General features: G+C 43.6%; 1 protein-coding gene across 6 annotated transcripts in view; it reads left to right on the top strand.

Moving 5' to 3' along the window:
• The first annotated feature begins 442 nt into the window (after positions 1-442).
• Positions 443-12,267, top strand: part of fgfr2 (fibroblast growth factor receptor 2) — a 36,438-nt gene continuing 24,613 nt past the window's right edge. For 4 of the 6 annotated variants that reach the window (XM_019882055.1, XM_019882053.1, XM_019882056.1 and 1 more), the window contains exons 1-4: positions 443-988; positions 2,344-2,599; positions 9,293-9,550; positions 11,388-11,462. In XM_019882055.1, coding sequence (XP_019737614.1) covers positions 2,419-2,599; positions 9,293-9,550; positions 11,388-11,462 — 514 coding nt within the window. In that variant the 5' untranslated portion in view covers positions 443-988; positions 2,344-2,418. The remainder of the gene's footprint in view (positions 989-2,343; positions 2,600-9,292; positions 9,551-11,387; positions 11,463-12,267) is intronic. The other 2 variants (XM_019882057.1, XM_019882058.1) reach the window with 2 other exon arrangements.

Raw genomic sequence — 12,267 nt, 5'->3', positions numbered from 1 at the left:
AAACAAACTTTTATTCTTCTGATTGTCACCGGATCAGCTGGGAGTGGCTTTGAGGTGACTTCATGAAGCAACAGGTTGGAACATCCATTGTGTGTATGGATTTATAGTTGGCAGATAAATAATCCAAAATAAATATTATGGGTTTTACAGGGCCTCGAAGTCAAATCCTGCTTTGGGTCCCGTGGAGGCGTCGCCCAGCTCTGTTTTGGCTCAGTAAAGTTTGGGAATCACTGGTCTTCTCGTCTGTTGTAGACCGTGAGATGTCGCGCTTTATACACTAGGGGGCGCTCCAACTGCGGAGCGCGTCTCTCGCTTTTAAGTGAGTTGAAGACGATCGCGCACGCTTGGATGGTTGGATGGGCGGAGGGAGGCGAGGCCCAAAAGCACTGCGGCCAGGAAGCAGCTCGAATTACAGCAGGAGGGGGAGCGTTGAGGCTGGGAGGAGGGAGGAAAGCAGAGTGTGGAGACGTAAGGAGGAGAAAAAGCGAGTAAACCTGACAAAGCGTCTGCATAAAACACTGTGAGGAGTGTCGGCAAAGAGGAAGGGGACACACGCTGATGGATTTTAACATATTTTGCATCGGACATCTGTGTTATTGTACTTCCTAATCCCACGTCCACCCTCGTACTGATTTTCTTTTGAGTTGACAAGTGCACAGCTGGATTGTTGTTGCGCCCTGGCAGAAGAAACTTGGTGACGAGGAGGAAAGTTTCGGGGCTACTTGACTGTGCCTTTTTTTTAAACAACTCCCCCACTTCCACGGATAAAACGTAGGATTTCTTTGCATGGCAGCGCAGTACTCTGCAAATCAGGGTTGGAATATATTCAGCGATTTGATCTGAGAGTGGATTAGTGAACGGCAGACAGATTTTCTTTTCGGAGCGTTGAGGAGTTGGGAGACATTCCTCCGTTTGGATTGAGCCCATGTTCTGTCCTCCCTTTATCCGAGCGTGCCAAAACAGAGCTCCACGATTTTACTCCACTCTGGTAAGTGTTTCTTCGGTTTATGATTCAACTCGGCAGGAAAAAAAAAGTTTCCATTCACATTCCATTGTCTCGCTACCTTAATGTAGAAGCCTTTTTTTTTACATTTCAGGGTTCAAGATAAGTGTACAACTCCAGGGCAAAAATCACATACATACCACTTTAGAATATGCAACCACACGTATTGTCAACTGTGCATGCAAAACACTCTGTATTGAACTTCACTGAAAGAATGTTTACCCCCCCCCCCCCAGTAAAACTGGACCCTTGTTTGTTTTAGAAGCCGAAGAACTATACAACACCTTGCATCATTACTTTAGAACCCATTAACGTGGGTCTTGGTTATTTATTACTATGCTTAATTTTCTACATCGCCTTTATGGTGCCAATTATCCCGTGACTGCAGTTGTTTTTTTTTTCCACTGCTTTGGTGCCGGGGCCCCTAAATCACGGAACAGCTCCAAATGACACCCCCACCAATTGAGGAAAAGCCAACTGATTTGAATCTCAATAGGAATTCAATCAGCGCCAAGAAATTTCATTCAGTCGGCTTTAAATGAAGAAGGTGCCCACGTTTGAAGCAAAGCATCGCCATTAGAAACTATTTTCTAGTCCAGTCTTGCATTTTTATTCATTTGTGTTATTTTGTACGCTCTCATCTTTTTGCGTTTTACTAAAATGAAGTGTGGTGAGTTCATTAGCAGTATAGTAACATACATTTAATCGTAATTGTTTCATCTTTGGGACATTAATTGCAATGCTCATTCAGTCAAATCATGTTAAGGAAACAAAAAAAAACCCTCAATATGTTCTATTTGTGGAGCTCAGGGAGGCGTGCATTTGAACATAGAGAGACATTTAAGAATTGACGTCTGCTATAATTCTACTGCTAAATTGCACCAACGTTATGATGCGTGTGAATGTTACGGTTGATTTACATAATCGGGTGAGGGAAATGCACCGAAGGGCAGTGGCTTGCAACAGGTCTGGCGTCTCCTCTGACAGCAATCAACTGGTGTCCGTCGCTTTTTATGGAACAGATTTGATTGTGAACACTGAGAGAAAAATCAGGTTTTAATCTGAAACCCACCAATTAAACTACAATATTTTGATACTCTATGGCGAGTTTGAGTTGTCCAAGATCACTTTGCTGCATTAGAATTTGAGGGTGGCTGCGTATTAACTTCTGGTGCCTCACAGCTTCTTCACATCTTCAGCATCAGCTTGTTTGCGTTACATTGTAAAGCCTTCTACTGTTGACATGTCTCACTTTGTCTTTCAAGACAGATGAACTAGTGAAAAACACAGAAAACGCAGCACTGATTCCTCTATTAACCATTGTCTTATTCCATTCTCAGCCCAGGTGATCGGGTGAATTCCAGTGCCTGACAGTCCAACCCGGCAGCAGTTGATGATTGGGTGGACCCCCTCAGATGGGATCAGTGTCCAGGGGGCAGTGGAGACGGGGGGTATGGGGAGCACTGGCCACCTCTAACGGGATGGCCTCGTGGGCCTGGCTGCTCGCTGCCGTCCTGCTGTCCTTGTTGACTGTCAGCGTGGCCCGGCCACCCCTAACCGCCACCAAGGAAGAGGAGCCCACTCTGGAACCTGAAGGTGAGCGGCCAGAGCAGGCTGGGAGAGATGCATCGAGCTGTGAGATGGAGGATGGTCTCAATGTCTGAACCTTTTGACGGGCTTGGTTTTATAAAGCAAACACATAAGGCTCGTGCAATGTGCAGGTCACATTGTAAAATGTTTTCAAAAAAAAAATATATGCGTTGAAAAGGCCCAACAAACATTGACGCAGCAAGCCCCCTGTTTTGTCATCTGTTGCTGATGTCTGCCGTAGTTGAGGTTGTGCGTGAGTGTGAAAAGCAGGTTGGTGGGACCGTGGAGGCTGAGACACTATTTATGCTGGCAGCACTCTCATGCCTGGAATTAAGTGAGATGGAAAGAGAGAAAGTAGGAATGTGATCGTATGCTTTCACTGGTCTGGGAGTTAAAAACTTAAACCTGTCGCATTTTATGTTCTTGTTTTGCCTGCAAACACATGTCTAAAAGGAATGATGCACATATTTTACTTGCTGGGGTGACAAATGATGGTTCTGCGAGGAATCTTACAGATTAAGCACATTTGGTCAAACTGCCTAAAACATGCCTTTTTTACTATAATGTTAAGTTAGGTTTTATCATATATATATTTTTTTGTAACGGTCAGAGGTAGGTCTAACAAGAACACATTCAATTTTGTTGCCGATTCCTTATTTTTTCTTTAAATTGTCAATAATGAATGCACTACTCGTGTCAATGGAAAGCTCATGCTGTCCAGGAGTTGATGGAGGCATACAGTTTCGTTTGGATCCGACTGTATGACCTTGGTGAATATTTTGGCATTCTATTATTGCTTTTAAGTCGATACTTCTCCATGATTTTGTCTCCAGTCACGCTGTCTGCAAAGATAATGTTTATTTTTATTTCTGTGCTAAGTAACATTCCAAAGCCTTTTGTTGTACTGCTTTAATCTGAGTGGTAATTGTTTGTTTGGCAAACAACAAAACATTACTTTTCACCCATTCCCCCCTCCCCCACACACACTCAGTATTCATCCTTCAACTTCTCTTGGCCTTTACTTTAGAGGTCAAGAATGATTGTTGTGTTGATGAGAGGCTGTCTCACTTTGTTGTGGATCAGGAGACAAACGAAGGGACAGCAGAGTCGCCAAGTGTTCTCTGCGAGGCTTTGTCTACACTCATTCTTTAATGAGATAACAATTGATTTGGACCACGCAGACGTCATGTGACTGCAGATTCAGTTATTCAGAGCGTGGTCCAACCGCACTGTTTTTTCCATCCTGTTGTGACTGGTGTCACCTGGAGGGCGTACATGTCAGGAAGACAGAATGGCCGCTGATCCCGCCCCCTCTGTCTTAATAACATCCCCCTACGGAGATGTCTGGGATTCCCTCCAGCCCGCTCTGCCCTCAGCCATGCTATGTGTGCGCGTGGGAGTAAAATAACTTTAGATGGGTGAGATTGTGTATCAGAGTAGTAGCCTCAGTGGAGCTCGTGCGGCCCTGCGAGTTTTTCTACCTGTAACATTTCTAGCCGAGCCAGTGTGGTGGTTAAGGCCCCGCACAACAGAGCCATTGTTGTCACTGAAGCCGCTGCGGTATCTGTGGGAGCGTGTTTACCTTGTCTAGGCGCACTCCGTTTGCACTTTGACAATGGCACCAAACACAATCCTTTGCATGGGCTTTCTCGAGTTCACAGGCCTTGCTTTTGCAGATGTAGAATAAGAGTGGCATGCTGGATGGTGGCCCAAAAGCAAGTGCAGCTGACAAAAGTCAGTTCATGACTTGGCCCTTGTCCTGCTTTCCCTGCCAAACTTTGTTCTAAAAAAAAAAAAAAAAAAACATTCTGTGCAGCACGGAGACCAACTACTCCAAATAGTTGAGTGGTTAGATAATTAAAGACAGCAAAGTTGAGCCTTTGATGTTGAGACTGACACAATTAAGATTTGGAACTTTTTCAAGAGAGACAGCCTTCATTTCTTTCTTGTTGACTGTGTGAATGCTGTAGTTGTTGCCTTGGCAGACTTATATTTGTTTGATTGTACACGGATTTAAAAAAAAAAATGCATGTATGTTGTCAGCAGTCATGGTCATGGTGGTCAAGGGTGTGAGAAGATGCACCGTGTGTTGTGTGTTTATTGCCATTTTGTAACACCGTGCTATCTCATAATAGTAGGAGGGCAGCTGTAAAAGTATAAAAGTGTCACTTGGCTAGCTAATGACATGGAGAATGTGTGTGTTTGAGAGGGGGAGGGTTATGATGTTGACAATGACCTGAACTCCAACCTAACACCGTAAGTGTCGTTAGTTCACAGCAGGAGGCAGAGGTGATGATAGAGGAAAACAGTAATAGATTCCTATGTTATACGAGTGTCAATTACGAGTTAATGGCGCTTGCATTTAACACATAAGTGACAGTTTTTCCCTGATTTGTAACCTTTCCCATGAGGCATAGTGGATACCTATTCATCACGTGGTAGATGAGCGTTCTGAATTGCTTACAATGTAATGTTCATTCACTCACAGAGCCAAAACCTGAGGAGGACGGGAACATTTGAATGCATCGAAGAGAAACTGAACAGCAACAACAACAAAAAAAATCTTTCTTTTTGGGGCGGAAAGGCAAAATGCGTTCCTTCATTTCTCAGTGGATGATGGCGAGTGTGTGTTAAAGTCAAACAATTTGACAATTTGGCAGTGGTGGATGTTTAGCTGTGGCATTTGTGTTATTAACGGAATGTTAAATGGTGCAGGTGTAGCTTTCAGATGATAGCAAGGTGGTTGAGTGATTGGCATGTTTGCTCCACAGTTCTGAGGTTGAGGGTTTGAATCTGGGCCTTGCTCTTCGTGTGGAGTTTGCATGTTCTCCCCGGGCTTGTGTGGGTAGTCCGCCATCCATCATATAAGTTTCGTTGAAGAATCAAAATCGTCCTTCGGCGTGAATGTGTGTGTGTGACGTTATATGCCATGGAATTAGCTGGTGACCAGTCATGTATCCTGCCTCGTGCCAGAAGTCAGCAGGGATAGGCTCCAGCACAACCGTGCCCCTCATGAGGATAAGCTCTATAGAAAATGGATGGATGGTGGTCTCTAATGTTGTGGCTGGTGAGTGTACGGAATATCATCTGAAAGAAATAGTACATGTTATAGAAGGAAGGACATCTTTAGGCTGAGTGCATCTCAGCCTATAAAGAGATAAGACGTAGCCAGAGTTGAAAGGGTCGGGTGGGGTTCAGGGAAAACTTTGATTGGGAATGGGTAGTGGGGGGTCAGGCAAAATGAAGGGGTTGTTGCCATGGATGTTAGCTGGGGACCGGTTCACGGAGCCTCTCTTTTGTAGTAGCATAAAAAGCAAAGAGGGGATTTGAATGTGAAAGGAGGAAAAAAAGAGAAAGAAAAGAGGGAAAAACAAGAAAAGAAAGAGAGGGATTTTCTACGTGAGCAGGATGCAAAGGGACGAGGAGAGGAAAAAGGAGGGATAAGAGGAGTTGCGGAGACAATTTAATTCAGTAATGTGTGTGTATGTGTGTAGCTTCTAAGATGAGATGGCAGTCATTACATTTAGTCAGAGACAGAAGAGATAGTAAAGTGGACTTTCAGCTGAATGAGCCTTTCTACAAAAGTAAGCCAAGTTATTGCTATTTGACATTTTGCCACTTTCCACGTCACTGCTCAGTCTCGCCCGATGAGATGGGGCAGACTGAAACATCAATAGGCAGGTTGGATGGCAGAGATGTTTTTAGACTTACTCCCTGCCATCAGATACACATTTTGCCATCGAGATTGGAGTGGGCCACTCTCATCTCACGAGTGACGCGTGGAATCACTGTCAGAAAAGACAAAGAGATGTTTTCCCCTTCAGAAGGACCGACAGTGATGAAGCTGATGGATATTGAGCAAAAGTACGTATGTTTGTAATAAAGATGAGTGAGATTTCCCAACCCCTCCTGTGGTGAAGAGGGGTGGGGGGATTCAGCCTTGCAGGGATGAAAAATCTGTCTACTCAACTCTTCAACCCAGCATGTGTCCTTCTACTTGTGTGTACGTGTTTGCGTTAGTTTGCATGATAGACGCCTTTGTTATTATAAACCTTGTATCCATGTTTTTTTAATCCCGCCCTTTAAGGCTCCTTGTGGTTGCTGATGTATTCTCAGTATGTTTAAGTGTGCTCACATATGACACAGGTTCCCATGAACAGTCAGGCAAGCTGGAGGTGTCAACAGGGTCAGGTCAGCCGGGTCAGGGGTGAGAGCGTGGAGGCGGGTGTTTGGAACGGGGGAAGGAGAGGGCAAAATGGAAGGTGAGGTGAAAGAGAGAAACCGGGAGGCAGTGGGAGCTGGAGATGATGGAGTGGCACAAATGGAGCCAGCAGAGATAAAACGTAATGAGGGCAGAACTAACACGTCAATGCTTTCTTTAATTAAGCACACCATTTGGAAGCCCGCTTCTGCCTCTTGTTTATGTTTATGTAACACAATCAGTTCCTGGATAGTCATTTATCTCAGATTTGATCGGCTTTGGAAAAAAAATAAATCCCATGGGAAATAACGGAAAGAGAAACAATCCATTTCCAGGATCAAACTTTTAGTAGCAAAAGACTTTTGTGAACTAAAATGGAAATTTTAAGTAGCTTTTGCCCAGTATTAACTGTCAGTCAAGTTTAAAATGAACTTCTGTTCATTTTATATTCAGATGTTGTTTGTTACTCTGTAAAAGAGGCTAACTTGGATGTTAACTTTGATAACAAATGAACGTGAGTCGATTCCAGTGTGTATTCTTTCTCCCTTCCAAAGTTCTTCCTCTTCGAACACACCTTGCTTGGGTTCGTCTTTCTTTCGAAATTAAGTGTGGCCCAAAAAAAAAAAAATGACGTTAATGTTAGTTAGCTGCATGACGATGTGATTACCCAACCGTAGCCACTGTGTATTTGTAGTGTGGACCATCTCGGGACCCTCCTTGTGTTTGTTATAACCAGTGTACAATATATTAACAGGTGTGGTTGTGACTCTGTCAGGTAGGAGTGTTTTGTCAGTTTCAAATCACACCTCTCGAAAGGCCTACAGGCATCACGTCATAAAACGTGGCGAGAATAGATTCTGTTATTCAGCACAAGACATCTTCCCTCTTAACAGACCACACACGTAGCTGAGAGTGGTGAAGGAAGGGCTAATTATTTCTGAATCAAGGAAAGAGAGTAAAAAAGACAATGCAGGAACTGTACCTGAGTGTGTGTGTGTGTGTGTGTGTGTGTGTGTGTGTGTGTGTGTGTGTGTGTGTGTGTGTGTGTGTGTGTGTTTACTCGCCCGAGGGGAAAGGAACGTTTGGAGGCATGCACACATGCCGCGGCTGCTGGCTTGCAGCAGAATTTCCCTTCCTGTTGAGGCTGGAGTGTGTATACGCGACACTTAACACACACATACACACAGCAGGACATCATGTGGGTGCAGCGTGGTTGAAAGGTGTGTTTGTTAAGGCACAGGAAATGTGGGGAGTGCCTCAACCTCCATAATTACGTGCATCAACCTGAAGCCACTTGCTCTAAATATCCATTCATCACCATGCGATAGCATGACTACCATTTTCCATTTTCATGACGCTTTCCCTGTGGACTGACGATCATTTTTGTGCTGCAACAAAGAACAGAACTTGGATGGATCTTTTTATGTCAGTTGTGAAGGATTTCAAACATTGCAGTTGGCTGTGTTTGCCAGTGTTGAATTTTCCCCTATGTTGTAGAAATGCAGTCTCATCTTTGAGTCATTGAAGATTCACTTGGTCCCATAACAGCCATCATAGTCTTTTCAAGACATGGTGAGCACACAGGCATTCACTGACGTATTTAGATTTAGGATCTCCGCTCTATATGGGGCGGAGCGGTTTTTCGATCCTCTTTCTTCGCCAGCTGATCTTGTGCAGTAGTTGTTGCTCTTCTACGGACATTTCATAAATGAGAATAACGAAGTCAGAAATGGAAAACAGAAATGTCAGGTCAATGCCAGGTAGGGGTTTTAAAAGTTAAGTCACAAGACAGAAACAGAGAAAAGCCTCCACCAAACTCAAAACACATAACACCTGCTTCTTTTCCTTTCTGTCTCAACAACTTCCATCTTGGACCTCTTGGCTGCTGTTTCGCTCAGGTATGCATTCCACAGTTGTATGACCTTTTTTTTTTTAGACCGCAGTCTATCAGTTACGCATACTCACTTTCTCTCTTTCACGCACACACACACACACACACACACACACACACACACACACACACACACACACACACACACACACACACTGCTTGGCATCTCAATTAATGTTAGTTGCGGTTGGGAGCTTTCTCTTCATATAGCCATGTTAAATTCTCTCATGCTAACAATGCAATGGTTGATTTAGATAATTTTTCACAATGCTGTGGCTTTTGCATGCTCTCCATCAATAAATACCAATCACACTGTACATTTGTTTTTGTGACTGCTGTTTTGTTTTTTTTTTTCTGGGGGCTTTGTTTCAAATGTTTCACTGGGAATACATGATGGTGACGTTTACAAATATATATACATATATACTGTATATATTCTGCTCTGCCTGCACAAGTTAATTGAAGTGCATCCATTTGGTGGTGTTGTGGTGTTTTTGTTTCTTACACTATTGCTTGTTTCTTCCTCTCTTTCCACCTTCCTGTGCACCCTTTTCATCCACTCCAACTCCCCCTTTCCTCTCCTCCTCCATCCTCATTCGCTTTGCAGACGCATCCAACAAATACCAAATTTCTAAGCCCACGGTGTGCTCTGTGCACCCGGGGGAGGTGTTGAAGCTGAGCTGCCCTCTGCCGGCAACGGGGACCATCACCTGGACCAAAGATGGCAGCTCTCTGGGCACCAACAACCGCACACTGATAGAGCAGGAGGTGCTGCAGATCCGTGATGCCACACCCAAGGATTCGGGGTTGTATGCCTGCACCAGTGTGGGCAAAGACACGGTCTGCTTCATAGTCAATGTCACAGGTGAGTCAGGGCCCAGGCACGGCAGGGCAGGACAGGACAGGGTTAGTTTATACAATTAGGGCTCTATTTTTGTGACTGGCCTGAACCTACTCACTGTGCGGCGTAGCTCCTTTACAGAGGCAAGTTAGACCCAGTAGTGGTAATTGTACAGACTAATGAAGGCCGGCGGAACGGAGAGAAGGAGGCCTGCGCCACAGTGGGAGTGATCACAGCCAATTTCAAATGGCTCCTCTCGTTCCCTTTAAATGCGGCACACACACAATGTAATTCAAGGACTATAATATTGAAGTAAAGTAACTTGAATACTTTTAATTACTTTTGCAGTACTCCAAACCAAATATGTTTTAAAAAATTCAAACAAAGAGCAAAACGTGTATATTATAGATATATTTTTTTACATATTTGTCTGGTCTGTTCTGTCCTTTGGTTGTTAAAAATGCATGGTTTTGGAATGCCTGAGCCCCTGCAATTCAAATCCCAAACACAAGAACTGTGAGATAGATGTGATAAACACTTGTGTCCCATGCAGCAGAGATGGATGGATGGTTAGAGGGATGGATAGATGGATAAGTGGATGGATGCATGCATGGATTGAAGGCCATGTGAAACAATGGCTGTTTTCAAACTGTCCCTGTAGGCAACATAATGTCCTTGTCCTGTCATGTGTTTGTGTTCCCAGTAGTTGAATATTTTTTTCAAACAAACCCTGACTTAAAGTTGTGTGTAAAATTGTGACATACAGGTCAATTCCATATAGAGCTTGCTTTGCACATTTAACTTTTAGTTGTATAGGTCAAGAAATTCAACACATTGAATGAAATAATTGCAGAATGACCTTTTCATAGAAATTCACTACATTAATTAGAAGAATCAATCCTATGGTTAAACTGCAGTGAAATAAGTTTGGAGACCTTTTTAACTTGTGTACATCTAACACTGACCGTTTGGCGAACTTGGGGCGCCTATTCAGGCAGCCCGTACTTATTTTTAGAATTGACCAAATTGTCTCACAGGCCGTTCGCGGGCCTAATCTGGCCCGCAGTGTGCACGATTGAGAACCCCTGCGCTACAGTCTCGACATGTCGGAACGCAGAAGCATTTAGTTGTCGTAGTAGTAGTGGGAGTGGTGGTGGTGCGAATAATAATAATAATAATCTTACAATGGTGCAGAGGGTTGTAGCAGACTGCGATTGTATAAAAATAATCTCTTCGTCATTAGAGCCTGAAAGAAGTTTTATTTGGAAAATCACATTCAGTCACCTGCGTGTACAAAAAAGAAAACCCACTCGCTAGCAAAAATGGGTAATAAAAAATAAGTAAACGTTCGCGGAGAACTTCTTTGGAAAGAGGCAAATGTTTGAATGATGAGTCAGGAGCAGAATAGCCACAAATTCCCTTCCAACAAAGAAAGCTGTATTTTTGAGAGACCATATTAGTAGTCCTACTTAAAATACACGTTCATCGTGAGAAGTAATTCTCAAGCACCCAGCCTGCTTTGCGTAAAATGCGGCACCATGCTTAAAAACTGCTCTGAATTCCTTGCTTCTTTTTTGAACCAGGATCTTCTGAAATGACGGCGACCAAAACAAAATTATGAAGTAGACTAGTACCGTGGACATAAGTCTCATTGAATGGGAACAAGTGCAGAGCTCTCATTGATTTAGAACAACTGCATTCGTCATAATAGTGCACTGAACTTGTTTTTGTTTCTATGCTAGTCCACCAATATGTTCCTTTGCATGAAACTCGTCCGTTGCGCAAAACAGAGTGGGCGCTGCTGCATAATGATGTGCATGGCCTGAGAAAGGGGGTCAGTAACCCGAGTTACTCTGTGCAGATGCCATCTCGTCGGGGGATGATGAGGATGATACAGAGCGAACAGAAGACACAGGGGCGGACGGAAAACAGCTAAGTGAGTATGGGAGGGATTTACGCCTGGAAAACATGATCTCAGCTCAATTACTCGTTATGCTCGGATGGCTATTAGTTGGCTTTACTTTATGCGGTTGATTTGTTGTGTGTAGTTTTAATAGACTGATTCCATGATGTTTGTGAATCTGTTTTTAATGGGAAAAGTTCGAAGAAAAAAAGTCAAAATCGACTGAAATAGGGTTTCAAAGGGAGTCTGGCTCTGTACCTCCTGATAAAATGAATCTACCTTAAAGGTATGATTATTGGACTCCAGTAACATGTCTAATTGAATACTTCATGTGATTTTGTGCACAATACCTCCAAATTCTGTGTTTCAATATTTTAGCGTGCTTATGTAAGCAATTAAAGTAGTTTTTAGCTTTGACACTGGTGCTAACATGACGAGTGACCTCGGTCAGTCAACCACTCTTGCACATCACTGAAGTAGATGGCACAGGGTCGCCATAGTAATGACAGAGATGCTATTCTCTCGTTGCAAGACAGCGGAGCATCAGAATGGTAATGTTAGCGATATTTTGATTGTTTGAACATAGTAAGGCAAAGAGAGGAAGTAGAATTACTTCATTTTATTGGATGTAGTACTGGTCGCAGCAAAACACCAATTTCTCCGCTCATAGTCTCGATTTCTGCTGTTTGTGTGTGTGTGTGTGTGTGTGTGTGTGTGTGTGTGTGTGTGTGTGTGTGTGTGTGTGTGTGTGTCTGCGCGCGCCACTCTGGGCGCGTGGGTGTACTAGATGCTCCAGAGAATGCAGAGATTCCTGACATTCCTTCAGCTTGTGTCTCGC

Source organism: Hippocampus comes, unplaced genomic scaffold, assembly GCF_001891065.2.
Source record: "Hippocampus comes isolate QL1 unplaced genomic scaffold, H_comes_QL1_v1.1 scaffold36, whole genome shotgun sequence".
NCBI classification, from domain to species: Eukaryota; Metazoa; Chordata; class Actinopteri; order Syngnathiformes; family Syngnathidae; genus Hippocampus; species Hippocampus comes.
The sequence above is the reverse complement of the archived record's forward strand: the minus strand, read 5'-3'. Positions and strand labels throughout refer to the sequence as shown.